This window comes from Colobus angolensis, unplaced genomic scaffold, assembly GCF_000951035.1.
Source record: "Colobus angolensis palliatus isolate OR3802 unplaced genomic scaffold, Cang.pa_1.0 Scaffold51, whole genome shotgun sequence".
NCBI classification, from domain to species: Eukaryota; Metazoa; Chordata; class Mammalia; order Primates; family Cercopithecidae; genus Colobus; species Colobus angolensis.
The window spans coordinates 9,287,359-9,306,393 of NW_012118599.1; the positions used below are offsets into that span (position 1 = coordinate 9,287,359).

The 19,035-nt window shown below is 40.3% G+C and overlaps 1 protein-coding gene across 1 annotated transcript in view; it reads right to left on the reverse strand.

Moving 5' to 3' along the window:
- Positions 1-2,157: 2,157 nt before the first annotated feature.
- ADGRF4 (adhesion G protein-coupled receptor F4) overlaps positions 2,158-19,035 on the reverse strand; it is a 24,763-nt gene continuing 7,885 nt past the window's right edge. The window contains exons 2-10 of the mRNA XM_011960272.1: positions 17,442-17,550; positions 16,509-16,563; positions 13,899-14,050; positions 12,130-12,381; positions 9,546-10,925; positions 7,347-7,388; positions 6,805-6,864; positions 5,730-5,786; positions 2,158-2,977 (exon numbers count right to left, since the gene is read on the reverse strand). Of these exons, the coding sequence (XP_011815662.1) occupies positions 5,733-5,786; positions 6,805-6,864; positions 7,347-7,388; positions 9,546-10,925; positions 12,130-12,381; positions 13,899-14,050; positions 16,509-16,563; positions 17,442-17,534 (2,088 nt within the window). The 5' untranslated portion in view covers positions 17,535-17,550 and the 3' untranslated portion in view covers positions 2,158-2,977; positions 5,730-5,732. The remainder of the gene's footprint in view (positions 2,978-5,729; positions 5,787-6,804; positions 6,865-7,346; positions 7,389-9,545; positions 10,926-12,129; positions 12,382-13,898; positions 14,051-16,508; positions 16,564-17,441; positions 17,551-19,035) is intronic.

A 19,035-nucleotide genomic window follows, 5' to 3' on the forward strand; every position in this document is an offset into this window, starting at 1 on the left:
CAAAACAGAAAGCTGTGCAGTAAGCAATATTTATTATCTTTACTGTCACATGCCAGATCCAGCCCCATCACCCCCACCAGGTATGCTAGGCCTTCCAGAATCTGACCTACTCTCCTTCTATGGCCAGCATGGCCTCCTCTTTGGTTAGGCTGCTGTCTGCATGGTCTCCCATGAATGCCTTCTTTACTCTTTACTTCCCTCTCTGAAGTGCTCATGCTCTCCTCCAGGCCTAGAATAAGCATCTGTTCAAATCCTTTCCAGCCATTAGGCCCAGCTCAGGTTCCACTTGCTCTGAGATCACCATCCAATTCCACAATTCTCTGATATATTCATTACATCAAGTCTCTGTGTAATAATTCAATATTGGATAAAACTGTTTTATATCGTCTTTTTCTATGGATAGATATTTGGTCACAAGCAGAAGACTAAGAGAGACTTCATTTTCTCCACTTGAACCCCTCAATGTAGGCACATACAGTAAGAAACCAATAACTATTTATCTGAATTAAACTTATTGAGTGAGAAGTTTCTCTTTCTTCATTCTTCCACCTAGAAAGGTTTACTTTTCCCCCCTTTTCAAAGACTAATTGAATCAAAATCTCTGGGGGTAAGGCTCAGGGTTTCATGGCTTTAGAAGCTTTCTAGGTGATTTTTAACATGTTTCAGTGCTGGAACTCACTGTTCTTTATGGCGGTTCACCACGAGATACAGTCAGTTCTGCTGTAATGCTTGTTTTGAAAACAAGAATTTGTTCTAACTGGATGGATATATTAGGGAATAATTTGAACATTACATGAATTTCATGTTTGCTAATATGTGATACCATCTTCAAGAAACATTAGGTGAACCCAGAAAACTGTATGTACATGAATTAAGCAATGTAGGAGTATACAAAACATGCACACATGCACGCACACACACACAAATTTCAAACATCTACCAGCTCTCTCAATTCACTGCATGTGTTATAAGCTATACCAATTTACTTCTGGTGTTACAACTTTCTATCAACGTCAGATAACCTTCCTTCACAATAACTAACAAGCTGCAACCTTTTTGACAACCACTTCCAAAAGCAAATTTCAGATCTTTTTCAATGAAAAGTATGTGTGTGTGTGTGTGTATACATATATATATATAGTCGTATTTATACATTTCTTGACCACTTAGCATGAGTAAAACTGTGCTATAATTTTTATTCAGTTATCTTTTTTAATGTGTCTCAGACAAAGTTTTGCATGTTTTATCTCCAATCCATTTTCCTCATAAGCTCTGTGGTTTTTATTGCCTATTTTGCATAGCGAGGTGATTTTTGAAATGCATATGTGGCCTTATTGCAGAATTGACTGCACCCAGTACTACATTTCTCTTACTATGTGCTACAAAGATGGACAGCTTTGGAAAATATGGAAAAGAAAGAAGACTAAATGGTATTAGCATATGGAAATTATAGATTTGGCCTTGTTACAGTATCAAATAAATCTACTAAACCAAAGGCAATTATTTGGCTTGGAATTGCATAATGCTCAGGAATTTCTGGATTGAGAGAAATAAAAGTTGTTTTTATAGTGGCAAGAATCAGAAAGGAAATGTGAATCAATAAATTAATGCTAAAGAATTTTATACATCTAAAAGTTAAATTCATGTCTCTCCAATGAACATTTTATTTTCATTTCATGAGAGGAGAAAAATTTGCAATTGACTGAGAATTTTCACCCTTTAAATAATTACTATTTAGTTTGAAACCAGATCTTATCTTGTTTCTAAACCAATACTAAAGGTTTTGACAGGAGCCCTGCAAAGAGATATTCATTCAGTTGTTTTGTTGTTTTATGAAAAAACATGACCACTAATCAGCTTTTACGACTTCCACAATTTGAACAGAGTGCTCCACCCATGCACATGCCCATCTTCAGTCCTGAATGCCTCACTACAAAACCAAATCAGTGATAGAAATTTCATTGAGAATCCCTGAAAGACGCTAGTGTTCTTTGCTAAATATTTCCAGGTTCCTGCCCTGTGAACGCATGGCAGGACTGCATTCTCAGGCCTCCTATAGGTATAGTCAATGCACTGAGGTGGACTGATAGCAGCACTGGTGCCCAAGAATGTGTGGTACCAATGGACAAGCTCATCTCAAATGAACTCACACATGAGCAAGTTGTGAAAGGTACATATATTCATTTTTATGTCTAAAATAACAACCAGAATCTTCTTTATATATAGTATTTTTAAAAGACACACACACACACACAAACACAAACACATGCAGGTAGACACAAACACACAAATAGTAATACCTACAAGAATATTTTGTTTGCTGTTTCACAAATAAGGAAACTCGGATCCCAGAAGCTAAATTAGTTTACTCAAGGTCTAAAATAGACTAAAAAAATCAGCATATTAAACAGTTCTCTTACTTTTCTTCTGTTCCCTATCTTTAGGAAACGTACCATGACTTAACTGTCTCCAAAGCAGATTCATTGCTCCTCCTGCCACCCCACGCTCCCACTCACACCCCCAACCCTACTCCTAAAATTGGATCTAACACTCACTGTCTACAGTACCCAAGATCCACGCAGAGTGATGGAGGACTGAGCTATAGAGCCACACAGCAGGCCTCAAGAGTGAAAGACGACCAAGCCCAGCAGGGCCCCACAGCCCCCAGCTGGCCAAGGAGACCATAAAATGGCTTGCAGGTTGACTCTTAATCTAGCCAAGATTGACCAAGAAGCCAGCCTCTTGCAGGGCGCGGGTAGGTCAAAGGGTCCATAAATCTCACTCCTTAAAGCTCAGTCAGCAAATGATATCCTCAGTTTTTCTTCAGCAGACCAAGAGCTTTGGAGTCACTCCTGACAAGAAGAGAAAGTATTCCAAGGAAGCATGACCATTCCTCCTCACTCCAGCCTGCTTTCCATGTCCTCTTTCTCCCAATCTCCCCAGTTGGTCTCAGGACGTCCATCAAAAATGGGGCAGCCTGGGAAATACGGTTGAAAAACAAGTAATAGCAAGAATAACAGCTTGCATTGGGTTTTTAATGTGTTAGCTCATTTAATCCTGAAACTGTCTTGGGAGGCCTGTACTATTATTAACTCTGCTTTACAGAAGATGAAATGAAGCACAGAGCCATTGAGTAATTTCCTCAAGGTCACACAGTAAAAAGGCGATGCTCTCAGCTGCAATTTTTGGTGCCTTTGCCTTCCCTGGGCTGCTCCTTCCACCCTAAACTTGGTGCTCAGTGCCCTCCCTCCTCCTCTGCTGTTCGAACTTGGATTCTAGAATGCCTCTGCTGCTGTGAATTTACATTGTAAACCGTGTTGCTTCCCTCGGGGTATTTGTTCAACCAGTCTCATTTATTATTGTGGAGTGAAAAACTCTGTATCCTTTTAGTGATAAACCAACACTAAACAGGCATAAACAAATATGTGGAAGACACTGGAGGAACCCACAGCCTTCCTGGTGCCCCTGGATTCTAACAGCCTGCTTGTCCTGCCTTTGATATGAACAACAGAGGGTGCTGTGGAGCTGTGGCCTCCAACAGAATGCATTGGCCCTCTCTCCCCTGCCTCCCAGGATGGGGTCCTCCAATGAGAATCTATACCCAAAGCTAAGTTCCCTGTTTCTCCACCTCTGTAGTCCTCCTTCCCTGACCCTGGGACCACCTGACAGACCTATCTCAACCCTGTTTCTAAGAACAATTCTGACCTGCGTTCATTGGGATATGAGGAGGGTCCCCCAACACTGGAAGCCTCAATTCTCCTTGCAAGTCCAATTCTGACCTCTCAACCCATTTCTCAGATTGAGAGGCTGAGACCAGGTCAGCCTTCAATCCTGCATTCTTGGTGAAGGTCTGGAACACTGCCTTCCCCCATGGTTCAGCCCTGCCCTGGACCACCACTACTCCTGGTGCTTACCAAATAACCCGAGTGTGCCTGGGGTTTTGCCCTGAACCCTGTGCATGGGGCCCCTCTCTCTGCTGAGGGACGCCCCTGGTGCTGCTACCCTCCACTCTGGACTTTGAAGGATGATCTAGTGTGAATTTCTTAGCCCTGTACTGTAATTTTTGTTGGGTCCTCAACACAGTCTACTATGATGCCAGCTGTGATTATAGAGCCCTTCTGATACCATGTGAGTCCAGATGTGAAAAGCATAGGACCCAATACTGAGAAAATTCAATAGGCACAGAGCCACCTACAAGGGATATGCTCAAAGAATCCAGTCCTCAGTTCCTCGCCTACCTCTTATAGCTTCAAAAATAGTGCAAGTTGATAGCTAGAGAATTACGTGATGAAGTCTTCATCATGGAGTATTGTAAGGGCATTCCACCTCCTTCCTGGACTTCCTTCTAATACTGGCAGACTCTTTTGTACATCCCCAACCCTAGTTAGTGTAGCTCCTGATCTTGCCTTCTCCTGTGTTTCTCCAACATGGACTACAGCCAACCAAGGATCCCCAACCAGCTGGAGATAAGGCCTTCACTACGCACTTCTTCCCTTGAAAGGCTGGACACAGTATCCCCCAAAGGCAGGGCCTCCTCCACCTGAGACAGTCTGATAAACCTAAAACAAGCAGTTGCTTAATTAGGACCTTAATAGAAAGGCCAGCTGTGCTTTTACTAGGTCATTTGAATTAGTGACTCTCTATTAGTGGCAAATTAAGAAACGTTAGAGAGATGTTTCATCCTGGAGGAAGCTGACAGACTAGGAAATGGGCAGCGAGCAGGAGGATCAACCTTTGTAAAGTTCTCCTATAAAATTCCAAATATGAGGACAATTATTAAGGGTAACAGGCCTATGTTTTCCTCTCCCCATCTTCCCAGCACTCACACATGCCACTCCATGTATACGACAGAGCCCTCCTCCTTTCTCTCCCTCTCCCTGGGACTGTACCTCCCATACCAGCACAGCATACGGTTTGCAGGGTCTGTAACATGGATGTCCCTTAAAGGTTTTTCCAACTCCGAGTGTCTTTGGTTCCATGAGATTCAACTCCTTATTTTGGCCCGTTGCTCAATATATGGACCATGATTCAGAAAAGGAAAGAAATATAAAAAGGATGTGGCTGCTGCCAAATGGTATTTTGTTTGAAAGTCTGAGACTCTTCTATAACAATGCAGAAAGGCCATGAAACCTCTCCAAGCAAAACCATTCCCAAGGTTGATCATCCCTGCCCACATTCCCCCAGTACCTCTCAGGCTTCTGGCTGCCATTTTTGTGACTTATTCTCCTGCTTCCTGGCTGCCTAATGTGTGCTCTCCCCTGGTTTCACCTGTGTAGAAATATGTCTCAGGGGTTGGCTCTGAGTAGGTAGCTAATTTGCCACAACCCACCCACACCCACTTAGGAATGATTCTGGATTCCACTTCATTAGGAAAGACAGACCTGTTGCTTTGTGATTCCAATCAATCAAGTGTTCTTTTTCAACAATGGGGCTATTATGAGTGTTACTACTCACTGACGAGATGGAATTAAGGTATGTGAGTACTGTGGACAGCAGGTGTGATGGGTTTGGTCATGTAAGCTGAGATGACATAGGTTTTAAAGAAAATGTACATACTTTCATTTATATGCAGACAATCAAGATGTTTCCATTCTCTGAAAAATATGTCCCCCTGTTCCCCTCCTACTTCATTCTGGCATCACATAGCAGGCAATTGTGTGGTCACAAGGGGCACTGGTGGATTGATACAAATAGCAGGTGAAATTTCTCTTTGTATTTTTAATACTCACATTTCATCCTTGACGATTCATTAATTTAGATCCATTGGTTGGGCTTAATGATGCATTCTAAGTGGTGGAAAAATAACAGTGGTGGTAATGAGTAATGATATTGACTAAATGTATATCCCTCTCTAGAGATAAACATGTGAAAATGAATACATGAAAAGGAGTACCCACATTGATATAGCTACACAGAACTAAATTATCATATTTCACTGAATTGAAGTGTAAGCTACATCATTATTTTTAAAAATAAAAAGAAACAAAACTTTCCAATTAAACTATGACATGCCATTGAATATAAGATACATTCCAATTTCAGAAACATTAAAAGATGAAGAAAATGCCTACCTTAGAATAGATAAACTATGATACTAAAAGTCACACTCAATGCTATCTAACTATAAATGGTAGTTATCAATGTATCCAAAAAGTTTTTGTTCTTAAGGAAGGGGCTCCTAATGTGAATCTGTAAGTTAAACAAATAACTTCTAATTAATAAAGTAGTATCAGCAATTTTACTTGGTGCTTTAAGAGACTGATAGCGAAGCTCAAAGTCTTCAAGATCTGTAAATACACAGATACTCCAATCCAAGAGAGTATGGTTTACTCAAAAGAGTCTCAAGGAGAATGGAAAGAGATTTTAATGCCAATTATTCCCTGTTGTGATTCTGCTACTGATTAGCTGGGTGGCCCTGTGTCCATCCCATAAGTATTCTGGGCTTTGACTTCCATACCTGTAAAATGAATGAGTTGGACTAGAATCTCATTTCTAACTCATTTGTCATTTCACAGTTCTCACATTTTACGAATCTATGATCCTGAGTTCATGTGGTCCCATCTTGATGGGTTCAAATGTCAAGTTGAAATACATCCAATATGAAGTATTCTCTTGAAGGGTATATTCCACTGACCTTCAGTTTTAGCAGAATACTCCAAATTTATCGAATGAAGAAATGAATGAAGTATGCTCTGTTGATCCTCTTTGCCCGCAGATCCTGAGTACTGAGCTACGGTATTTGTCTCTGCATAACTGGTGAGGACACAGACCCTCCAGGGCTGAGACTAAAAGGGGAAGGCTTACCTCAGCTGCCCTTGATTTCCCCTTCAATGAAGACATCCTCATCCTCAAAGCATCTCTTATCTAAAGAAGCAACGACAGTAAGAAGTACCTCACAGATGTTGGAAGAAACAACAGAATGACCAGGGCTCAGATGCCTGTCTTGAAACTTTAAGACCAGTAACCCTGGCAGAAGCAATATCAGAGGACTTAGCATAGTGACTGGCAAGTAACAAGATTTGGATAAAAGCTAACATGTAGTTATAATTAGATTTCGGATTTGCTATTAACATTAAAATTGTGATTATGATTTCCATTCTTTTCACCAGCAATACTCCTCCTGTTGACTTGATAAAGAGCCTCCTGTTGACTTGATAAAGAGCAAGAAATGACAGAATATTGGTTTGGTTTTGTTTTTTTTTTTTTCCTTTTCACAGCTGATTCCTCAAACCATCCTCACAAACTCAACTCCCCTGGACTATGCTCTCCAATCAAAACTGCTTCATCCTCCTGCTTCCCCCAGCCACATGAAAATCATTGATAAGGAGGAAGCAAATTCAAATTACCTTGTGATCCATAATGGTTCCAAACAGCAGGATGAAAAAACCCTGTGGCAAAATTCAACAGACTCATGAGGGATGGTTTTTCGAAAAATATCTCAGCTGTTATTTTCATACCACTCTTCTAGATACCTCCTAGGGCAGTTATTGGACATTAGAAACTTCAGTTTCCACTAATGCAGATAATAATGCACTGATGGGTGTTCCTTTGAGTCTGCCCCCACCCTTGGAAGAGGATCATCGCCTGCACAGGAATGTGCAGGAGGGTTATTGATATTTATTGAATGACTATAGATGTAGGACAGTTTTCAGCCTTATGCAGTTATGTTACTTTCTTCCCAAATATAGAGGTAGCTGTTTCTACTCATGATGACAGTAACATGTGACAGAAACTCGTAATTCAAAATCACAATCATGGAAGGTGTCTTAAGAAAATGAAACTTATATTCTAGTCTACTTTGAGTTGGAGTTAAAAGTCAGTAAATAGACAGCCAAGGCCTCTAAGCTGGTGGAAAAAAAAAAAAAAAACATTTCTACATAAAAGTAAGAGAATGCTACAGAGATTTATAAGGCTAGGGTCTTTTCACAATCAATCTAAGGAGAGTTCTTGGTGAAGAAACACTCATCAGATTAAAATTTTAGATGTTAAGTCACAGGGAGAGCTTGTTGAGAAAAGAGAAATGTATGTCACTAGAAACATTTGGGTATTTTTCTGTCAAGAAGAGAGAAACACAAATGAACTGAAAAAGAAATACACAGCAAAATTTCCTGGGGTTTAATTAAGTTGCAAAGTAAGGAAGGATGAGATCATTACTCACCAGAGTAACTTCAAGAGTGGGGAAATTTATCAAAAGTCCCAGAGTCTTTGATTTAAAAAAAAAAAAAAAAAAATCCCTCATGTCAAAGATTTCACTGTAAAGCAATGCAACAGAAAGAGTAGAATAAGTGTGCTCCTTAGTTATTATAGAATTATGAGTAAGATATATAATTGATCTGAGTTGGCATTTCTTTAAAGGCTGCTTTCTATTTTGTATCATGCTTTTAAACAGAATAATACTGACATGTTAATAGGAATACTTTGCTGTTTAATTAGTTATATTATTTAAAACAGTAGTGGGGAAAAATTGTACTGCAAAGAACCAAATAGTAAACATTTTAGGCTTTCCAGGCCATACGGTCTTTGCTGTGACTACTCAAGTTTGCTGTTGTAACTCAAAAGCAGTCAAAGGAAAACTGTAAACAAATGAGCATGACTGGCTACCAGTAAAACCCTACTTACAAAAACAGCCTGCAGGCCATAGTTTGCCAACTTCTGATTAAAAGCATAATCAAGAAAATGGACTCATCAAATTTTCTATTACTTGTGGGTATGAAAAGCAGTCTGGTCAATGATAACTGCCCAAAAGTGTAAGCTTAGTAGTCAAGAGACAATAAAACAACTTTGAGAGGAACAATCTTGCCAAACCCAGTATGTTGGAGTAGGAAAAGACAATAGAGATCATTCTAGATGCCTATCTTTATTTTACAGATGAGAAAGTTGAAGTCCAGAGAAAAGTGTCATTCCCAAGATCAGGTAACATATGGCAAGATCTGTTTCTATAAACAGATAGCTGTTAGCTGGGTGACCCTGTGCCCATCCCATAAGTATTCTGGGCTTTGATTCCACACCTGTAAAATGAATGGGTTGGACCAGAATCTCGTTTGTAACTCATTTCTCATTTCACAGCTCTCACATTTTATGAATGTGACTAGCAGGGAAGGGGTATGAGAACTCCTGACTGGCTAACACCCAAAGTGAGTGGCAAGGTCCATCTTTTCATAATATAGAAAGTGGTTGTTATTTCACTGAATTCCCAAACCACTGGAGAAAGGATAAAAAATGTACCTGTTTTCAGGCATAACATGTAGCTTCACATATCCTTGACCAAACAATAGTCCTCTATAAGTGAAGGTTGGCTTCTTCTAAGATTGAAACTTTAGTAGGGATACAGGTGGATCAGTGAGGAAAGAAGGAAGGAGATTTCCACCCAACTACCCTGGTCAGCTAAATTCAATTTAACAATCAACAGTCAGAGATGCCATAGCCAAATAATCCTAAGATATAAAAGGAAGTGGAGAGAACATTTTGTGTTCTATAATTTCAGATCATAGTCATTCTTTGTGGTGTAGCCAGAGTAACACAGAAATCTCTCTCTTGGAACTTACCTGGAAAGCATTGAGCAAGGCAAAAATTATATGGAACGTCAAGGAAGTGCCTTCTATTAGAGTGGCTATTCCAAAACCCCAGGTTAGTCCCAGCAGTGGGGTGAGGATGGCAACGTTTTTGCTGATCCTCATAATTATGGCCACATCCTGAGACTTGGAACTCCCAATAGAGGGCCTCTGAGTGTTGACGGCAACAACCAAAACCACAATGAGATTCACAGCCACAATGACCAACGCCGGGATGGCAAATGCTAAAAGGGCTTTGGTATTGTCCCAGTTAAGCCAACAGGCCTCGGGTCTCATGTAACCGTTGCCTGGCTCTGTGATAGCAACTGTGGTGACAGCAATGATCAATGGGCAACCATAGCCAATGGCAAAGCCAATGACCATCATTCGGGACTTTGTCATCCTACGGAAAATGACCAATATTCCATAAATGATAAGCAGTGCTTTGAAGAGCATCCAGAAAAACAGAGAGAGGTAGAAAAAGTGGCTGAAAAATGTCACTGCAAGACACACGTTGTAGTCCTGGGCCTTAATGTTAAAGTTAGAGCCTATGATAAACCACACATTGGCAGTCAGAAGGGACACTGCTATATTCACGATGCACACGTGACGCATGTATGATATCTCCGTCACAACCACCCGGGACCACACCGTGGCTTCAATGATCAGGCAAAGAACCAAGCTTAGGATTGAGACGCTGAGCCCAATGCAGGTGATATAGTCCAGAACTTTGTCAGTCATTGATTTGGGGGACATTAGAATGGAAAAAGACATCACTGTACTGGTGTAGTTACAGCGGCATTTCACTTCGTTCTTGATATCCAATATCATTTGGCATGCTTTCTCATCCCATCTCCTTTTCTTGGAGTGCCAGCCAACACACTGGGCTCTGGCATTGTGGCTTTTATTGATCTTTTCAAAGGTGAGTACGATTTCCTGCAACCTTTCTGGTAAAATCACTGATAGGACCAGACCATTTACCGGTCTGGGAAGACTCACATTTTGCAAGTGGGCTTCTCTCAGGATAGCTCCCAAGGTTGGGAAAGCTATGCTAATGGCTCGGAATGCATTTGGCCACAGCTTCCTTAGCTCTTGCCTGGGAATCTGTACCATTCCTAAGATATCTTCTGTGGTATTGTTTGTGCTCATGGAGAAACTGAGGCTCTTCTCTGAGGTATTATGGTTGATGTGAAACCCTTTTGTCTGAATGAAGAGTTCATTCACAATGTTCTCAGATTTATTGTGGATGTGGAGGTGCCTGGCAAACATATTCACTGACTGCAACAAATCCGAGCTGGCATTTTTGTTGGGAATGAAAGCCCAATTTGAAATGGCTGCCGTGTCCAGGATGTGGTTGGCCACTTCACTATAGCTCTGCAATGGAGAAAGGTGAACATTATACTAAGGATTTACACACTGTTGTACAAAGTTGATTTCTAAAACCTGAAATTTCTAAAGATCAAGTTACCCAATCTTATTTGGCATATTTCTCTTCAAATTCCCTATGTATTAGAATCCCACATTAGTAAGGCCACACAGAGAGAAGAAAAGTAAAATAACGCAAAAAAAAAAAGAAAAAAAAATCACAACTAAGGTTTACCTGCTTTATTATTGCACCCAGGGCAGCATCTTCAGACTGCAGTGTGTGTAGAACTCAAGTTTCCCATTAGATTTTAATGACTGTTTAATGGAGGAGAGTGGAGGTATGTTCTCTGGTCATCCAAGCTTGATAAAGACTGCACACCCTGTCCCTATCTCCCCCTGCCTTACAAAGAATTCCAAAGTTCATTAGGACATTAAACGCTCTGACAAGTTGTGCCGTACAGAAACCTGCTTAATTTTGTTTAACTCAGAATTTCCTACAACTGATGTGCTACAGATCTCCCCTTTAAAAACGGAATCTCCATTAACATTTCTCAGAGTGGTTATGTTCTACAGCAGTGGTCCTCAACCTTTTTGACACCAGGGACTAGCTTCATGAAAGACAATTTTTCCATGGACTCTGGGCGGCGGAGGTGGGGATGGTTTCAGGATGAAGCTGTTGCACCTTAGATCATCAGGCATTAGATTTTCCTAAGGAGCACACAACCAACCTCCATCTTGTAGGCAGCTCACAACAGGGTCCCTGCTTCTATGAGAATCTAATGCTGCAGCTGATCCAACAGGAGGCAGAGCTCAGGCGGTAATGTTCGCTCACCCTCCGCTCACTTCCTGCTGTGCAGCCCAGATCCTAAGAGGCCACAGCCCGGTACCAATCCACTGCCCGGGTAGTGGGGACCCCTGTTCTAAAGAATATAGGTTTAGAAAGGTATGCTCCATCTTGCTCACTGCCATCACTAGACTATGTGACATTTTCTTGAAAATGTGAAGTGTGTACAAAGATAGGTATTCAAAATGTTTTAACTTCTTGAAAACTTCCATAAACTAGAATGAATCAATATCCCAAACCGAAGTGAAATGCCTGCTGTTGCTGTGATGGTTGCTGTCACTGTAGTGTTTGCCCTGGAAAGTACATTTGAAAGTATTCAAATGAAAATTTTAAGAGAAACATCATTTTTTACTTATTAACAAAGAATACCTTCATTTTCTCTCGAGTAACATCATCAGACAAGTCTGTAGAAATATTTTTTAATAACTCCACTATAAATGCAATGTTTCCAGATGTCATTTCTGATGATTTCACAACATCAATGATGCAGGCATAATCAAGGGGGCAGTTCTTACGGATTCCTTGAGCTACACTCTCAATGGTCTCAGGAGCTCGAAAGTCTAGAATGTGCAGAGGTATAGATGCTGCCGCTACAGAAAGGCGAGATGCACCAGTTGAGTCCTGTTTAAAACAAATGTAGTTTCATTCAAAAATGATTAAGTACCTACCATGTGTCAGACTAAAGGAGCTAAAACACCAACAATCTACATGGGGAAGGCAGATGAAGAAGCAGAGTCCTAAAAAGTGGATTTGATGCAGAGCGGGGTGGAGAGGATACAGTGGGGTCAGAAAGAGGCAGAGGATTTCGCTTGAATTAGCAGAGACCAGGATATTGACCTTTACTATTGGAATTTGCTTTCAGGACATTGATTTTTAACTCAAGCATTATAACAAGATAATTTTCTACAGAGAAGGGAAAGAAGAGCCACACGGAATTTCATGGGGGAGTGGATTTGGGAGGTTGGCAGGTCAAACACAGAACGCTAAGGAATTACAATTTTAGACTTTAGAGTTTACTAGTTAGAAGAGGTGATTTGCTCATTTTCTGATTCTTTTACCTAGACTCACTCAGAATGTGACTTTGAATAAGGAAAAGCAATGATTTATTTCCTTTCATTCACTTTTGAGTGTGACCAGAGTTGCAAGGACTTCTATGTGATTACCTAGGCTAAGTGACAGAGAAGCCAGCTGCAATCCCCTTGTAAAACCTCTGTTAAAATTTTAGAAAATGCAGAGATCCATGTTCTTCCATGGGATTGCAGGGGAGGTAGAAGATAACAGTTGCTACATGGAAGGATACAAAAGAGATTTTAACTTTAACTGGATGTGTATGCATTCAATTTCTGTTCCTCTAGATAGAGCACACATCTCTCCTCTCTTTTGGTCAAGAGATTGAAAGTATTAAAAAGAGATATCAAGGCCCGGCACAGTGGCTCACGCCTGTAATCTCAGCGCTTTGGGAGTACTAGGTGGGCAGATCACGAGATTAAGAGACGGAGACCATCCTGGCCAACATGGTGAAATCCCATCTCTACTAAAAATACAAAAATTAGCTGGACGTGGTGGCAGGTGCCTGTAGTCCCATCTCCTTGGGAGGCTGAGGCAGAAGAATTGCTTGAACCGAGGAGGCGGAGGCTGCAGTGAGCTGAGATTGCACCGCTGCACTCCAGCCTGGAGGCAGAGCAAGACTCCATTTCAAAAGCAAAAAAGAGATATCAAAATAAATTTGATTCTAGACACATTTAGTTGATTAACTGATTATCACAAGAGGCATACAAACCCACCATTAGAGCTAAAAAGTAACCTCTAAGCAATCATATGCACCATAGCGTAAATGAGCTCCATATCTTTGTTTTGTTGTTGTTGCTGTTGTTTGTTTTTTGTTTTTTTTTAAGAAAAGTTTCTTAGTGGTAGAAATAGAGAGCATGTGGAGAGGAGGGAGAGTACCTGAGAGTTTGGGTAAGGAAAGAAGGTCAAGAAACAAATTTAACCCACTCCGTAGATTTTTCTAAATTTAACCCACTCGGTAGGTTTTGCAGATCTGAGACTTTTTGTCATGCTGAACAGATCACACTAAAAATGCCTCACTTTCTCCTGGGGGATTGACTTCTGTCACCAATAACTTTTGAATGCCTCACCTTAAAGAGTTTTTCCACAGAAAGACTTGTACATGTTTCGGTTGATTTTTGCCACTTTTTTTGATTACATGTAAATCCTATTTCTCCATGAAAGTCCTTAGCACAGGGCTGGCTGCAGTTGGAAGAAGAGATGCAAGGTCCATAGCATTTCTCTAAAAAAAAAAAAAAAAGAGAGAGAGACAGGAGCCCAGTTAGGATTTCCATACTCTGACACGTGCATCAAATTCATTCTGGAGATTTTTGGATTGCTTCCGGGAGGAAGTGACGTTGAACTGGGTCCACGGCAATGAGTAAGAGCTGCCAGGTAGATTGTGAAGCTGGTGTCCAGGCAGAGTGAACAGCACGTGGAAAGGGGAATTTCACATCACTCAGAAAGACTAGTCCAGAGCACCTGAAGGGGGAGTGGCAAGAGATGAGGGTGGGAAGGAAAGCAGGGGTTAACTCACGCAGGGCCTTGAATGCTGCGCTAATGTGGGAGTTACCAGAAGACATAATTGGACCTGTTTTTGAAAGATAATTGATGATAAGATAGAGCAGGAGTCCATAAACTTTTATGTCAAGGAACACATGAATGGAGTTGCCAGATAAAATATGGGAATCCCAGTTAAATATCAATTTTATTTTCACACACGGTTGATTCTCATTATCCACAGGAGTTACATTCTATAAAGTCACCATGAACACTAAGTGTTCTGAACAATCACTCCCAGGGTAATATAAGATTAGGGTCCTACAAGCTTCTGCTTACAGCATTTTCATCAACTAATCAATATATGACCTCTTTAATGTGTGTTTCTATATAAAGATACCTTATTTAATATATATTGTTGATTCATTAGCATTGACCTCATGGCCAATAGCACTGTAGCTCATACCTGAACAAAGCTTATCTAACATGTGCATTTTCTCCGTAAGACACATTCCAGCCTTTTCTGGCTTAGGAATGCAAGGCAGCGCTTCAGCAGTATGTTTGGGGGCTATTTTAAACAGCAAAATCACCAAGAAAAAGCACAAAAATGCAAAAAAAAAAAAAAAAAACTGTGATGTTGCGTAGACTAGGAAAGAACAGTTGTTTATAGTAGGAGAGCTAGAACAAGAAGGTAAAACATCACCTTGTCCAGCTCCTGCTGAAAACATATGCACTGGACAACTCAATTTTTTGCCGCTCTCTGCATGTCTATGAATGACCACAAAAGCACTGCGAGTATTGATTTAGGGATTACAGATAAATTTCAGCATTAGGCAAATTTGCAAATATAGAATCTGCAAATAATAAATGACTGTAAATGCTCAGATAAACAACAAGTAAGTTTTCAGTGTCTGTATGATCCATGCGCTATTATTCATTGTTTATCTGAAATTCAAATTTAATCAGGCATTCTATATTTTTATTTGCTAAATATGGTAACTCTAGCCAGAGAGTAAATATTTTCAGCTTTGCAGGCCATATGGGTCTTAGTCACAACTACTCAACCCTGCCTTTGTAGTGTGACAGCAGCCAAAGACAATATGTAAATGAATGGGTATGGCTATGTTCCGATAAAACTTTATTTACCAAAACTAGTGGCAGGCCAAATTTTGCCCATGGGTCACAGTGAAGTCGCTTTGGATAGGAAGAATGAGCCTGCTGAAATATTCTCAGGAGAATTGCCTTAAGATAGCAGCTGGGGAATGGAAAGTAAATGATGCTGAGAGCTATTAGGGTGTTCAAATCAATAAAATGAGGTGACCAGTTACATGCGAGTCACCTTTTGTGGCTTGGACAGCTCTGTGATGACTGCATTCACTGGGAAAGGAAACAAACTTTGCCAAACCTTGTTGCAAAATTTGCATCAAACCTTGCTTGCAAAATTTGCATCAGTTTTTGCAAGTTCATTAACCAGAGTAGTTCTCAGTTTCTTCTTCCATATAGATTGAATATGATGCCATAATGCTGTTATAAATATGGATTGAGACAGCATCTTGTACAACACTTAGATCCAAGTTGTCTTAAATGCCCTGTAAATGTTAGCTACCTTTCTCTCTGCTTTCCTTTCTCACCCACAAATAAGGATGTATTTGCCACCTGGCCATGATTGTGTAGAATCCAGTTACTCCCCACTATGTGAGTGGGAACCACATGATTTCACTGAAGTACTATTAGTGATTACCCCCTTAGTTTACTTCTCACTTCTTGAGAGTAACCAGTCTCATCACCCATGATGTCCATCTAACAGTGCTTTAATAGACTTCTCAGCACCAGAGTGTTGCATACATTTAAGCACGCTGAAAATCTCTTTGAATGAAGGAAGGAATAATCTTGTCCTCTTTCCTTTTCTGCTTCCTGTTAACTCATTACTTTGAACAGATTTCTCTTTGGGATTTGGAGATGTGCACTTCTCTACTATTCTACAGCATATGTGAATATTTGATAACTCTCTTCATTGACTGTGCCACTGGTAATGGTATAAATGTAAGAAAATCTATGAATACTGGTAAGCATAGAGAACTTACTGGAGATTGCTATTCAGTTGGAAAGCCTGTGGTCTGGGGACAGGTTTGCAACAACAGTGCCCTTCCTTTATTCTTCCCTGTCTTCAAATGGATGAAGACTGTTCTATAGCCACATACCTTGGATCCTTCCAGTCTTGGGTTTCCCTTCAGGGCTCTGAAGTTTATCTCCAGCCTGAAAAATATAAATTCCCAAAGGTCCTCTTTACGGTGGGGCTCTGCTCCCTCATCTCAGCTGAGAGGCTCCATGTGAATATGAAAAGAAAATGCGTTCAGGACTAGAAAGAAAACTGCAGCAGATCCACGTGCTGGTATTGTGGGAACTTGCTGAAGGAAACGTGGGTGAGAGCACAGGGAGAACCCACTGCCCTCCGATGAGGGATAGAACCTTGACGGTGGTCACTTGGCCTTTCTAGGTGAAGTTAGTGAAGATGATACATCTTTCAAGAAGTTTAAGCATCCAGGGAGAACAGAACACAAATGAGAATTAAACCACTAATCTGTTCTCTGCCTGTATTAACTGTAAGGATGAAATGAAGTTAATGTGGTCCACCAGACACTGTAGATCCTTAGAAGACAGAAATGAACAGATACTAGGAATAATCACTAGATCACAATAATAGAATCACAAATCTCTTATATCCATAAAGATCTATAAATAATATCTTTAAAAACTTCACCTTATAGATAAGGAAATTGGGACTCAGAAAAGTGAAACAACTTATGCAACTACTGGGGAACAAAATTAAGATCTGACTCTCCATTGCTCAACTGCCAGGCGAGTACTTTCTTCTCTCAGCAGCAGTCTATCTAAATTCTATCTACATTTCCCATTGCAAAGTGATTATTCTACTGTACTTTCGCTCTCCAGGCAAGTCCCTGCCACCTCTCAGCTTTTCTTTGTTCCCTTCTTTAGAAAGTTACTATCAGCAAGAGTAAAGTTGTAACCATTTGAAAATGTATTTAAAATGGCATCTTATTTATCAGAAGTCTTGCCATCGAGGGCAAGTGAGAGATTTCTCTTTGGATCACATAGGAATAGTTCAAACTTACTTTTAGGTGAATCTTGGATCTATAGTGGGAACATTCTGTGGACAGAAAGAACATTAAGCAGCAAACCATGGTTGCCTGGGACTTCATTTTCATACCTGAGGATCTTTACCTGCAATAGAGAAAGAAGGCATATCCATCTGAAGGTGATACCTTCACGCAACTAATAATACTTATCAGGCTAACCAACCCCTTAGTGAACCCACTAGATATTCTGAGATAGTCACACCAAAGCAGCCGGCCCTGGAAAAGCACACCAATTTCTATTTTCAAGCCAGCTAAAATGTATGAAAAAAATTAATTTCTCTCAACTGTTAACTTTTCTACAGAAGAAGATAGAATGATGGAAGAACCAGGAAGGATGTAGTTTTACCAAAGCATCATTCCTTATTATTTAATTAACAAGTTTACATAATAGTCATATTTATCAAAAATATCTATTTGCCAATAACTGTTCTAAGCACTGTCTTTTATAAACTCATTTAATCCTATGATGTAAGATGCTATTACTATCTTCGTTTTATCACTGGGGAAAGTAAGGGACAAAGAGTTGAGCAACTATGAGCCCAACATCACTCTGATAAAAAGTGGTAGAGCCACGAGTTCAACCCAGATGGTCCGGCTGGACAGCCATTCTTCACCTCTATAACAGGATTTCTCTGTGATGGTGCTATTGACATTCTGGGTTGGATAGTTCTCTGCTGTTGGGGGCTGTCCTGTGAATTGTAGGATGGTTAGCAGCATCCCTGGCCTCTATCCAATAGATGCCAGTAGCACTCACTGCGCCCCCTCAATTGTTGTCAAATGTGCCCTTGGAGGAAAAATCTCCTGCAGTTGAGAACCACTGTCCTATAGTGTAGTGTCCGTATAGGAATACGGAGACAAGTAACTTAAAGTGAAATTAATAAACCCAATTGTCTGCTACCAGAGCAACCTCTGAGACTCCCTCTTAGCAATGGATAAACTATTTATACAGATAAACTAGATGCACAGGAAGATAACTCTCTATTCTTTTGCTATATCTCTGTTTCTTGCCTTTTTCCTGAGAGTTCTACCTTTCAAGGCCAAATCTCCAAAAAAAGAATCCTTACAACAGTTGAGATTTATCAACATCATCATGATCATTACTATGACACCTTCATATAGGATAGTGGCAATTCAGACCACTTATTGGTAATAAAGTTCCTTAAAATGATATTCCTGGAAATCCAGATGCAGCAAAATAAAAAGATCATTGGTTTTAGAATCAGCAAGAGCTATACTATAATCTATGTCTGCTATGGATGAACTAGCCTGTTTTTTCATCCATTTCATAAAATGTAGATGATCATTCATTCTATCAACCAACATTTATCAAGTGTCACTCATTTGCTAGAAATTGTACCAGATGCTGAGCATACAGAAATAAAAGATACTGTTTTTCCTGTAAAAGATGTTCAGTGGGTAACGTTGACAAGTCAAACCAACAGTGAGAAAAGAGATCACGTACACATCACATTCTGTGAACACAGCCAGGCAAAGACTCTCCTCAGCAAACATAAATTCCCTTATGATCCAGTAGAGATGACCTAGGCCCTGATCCAGCTAGGTCCATAAG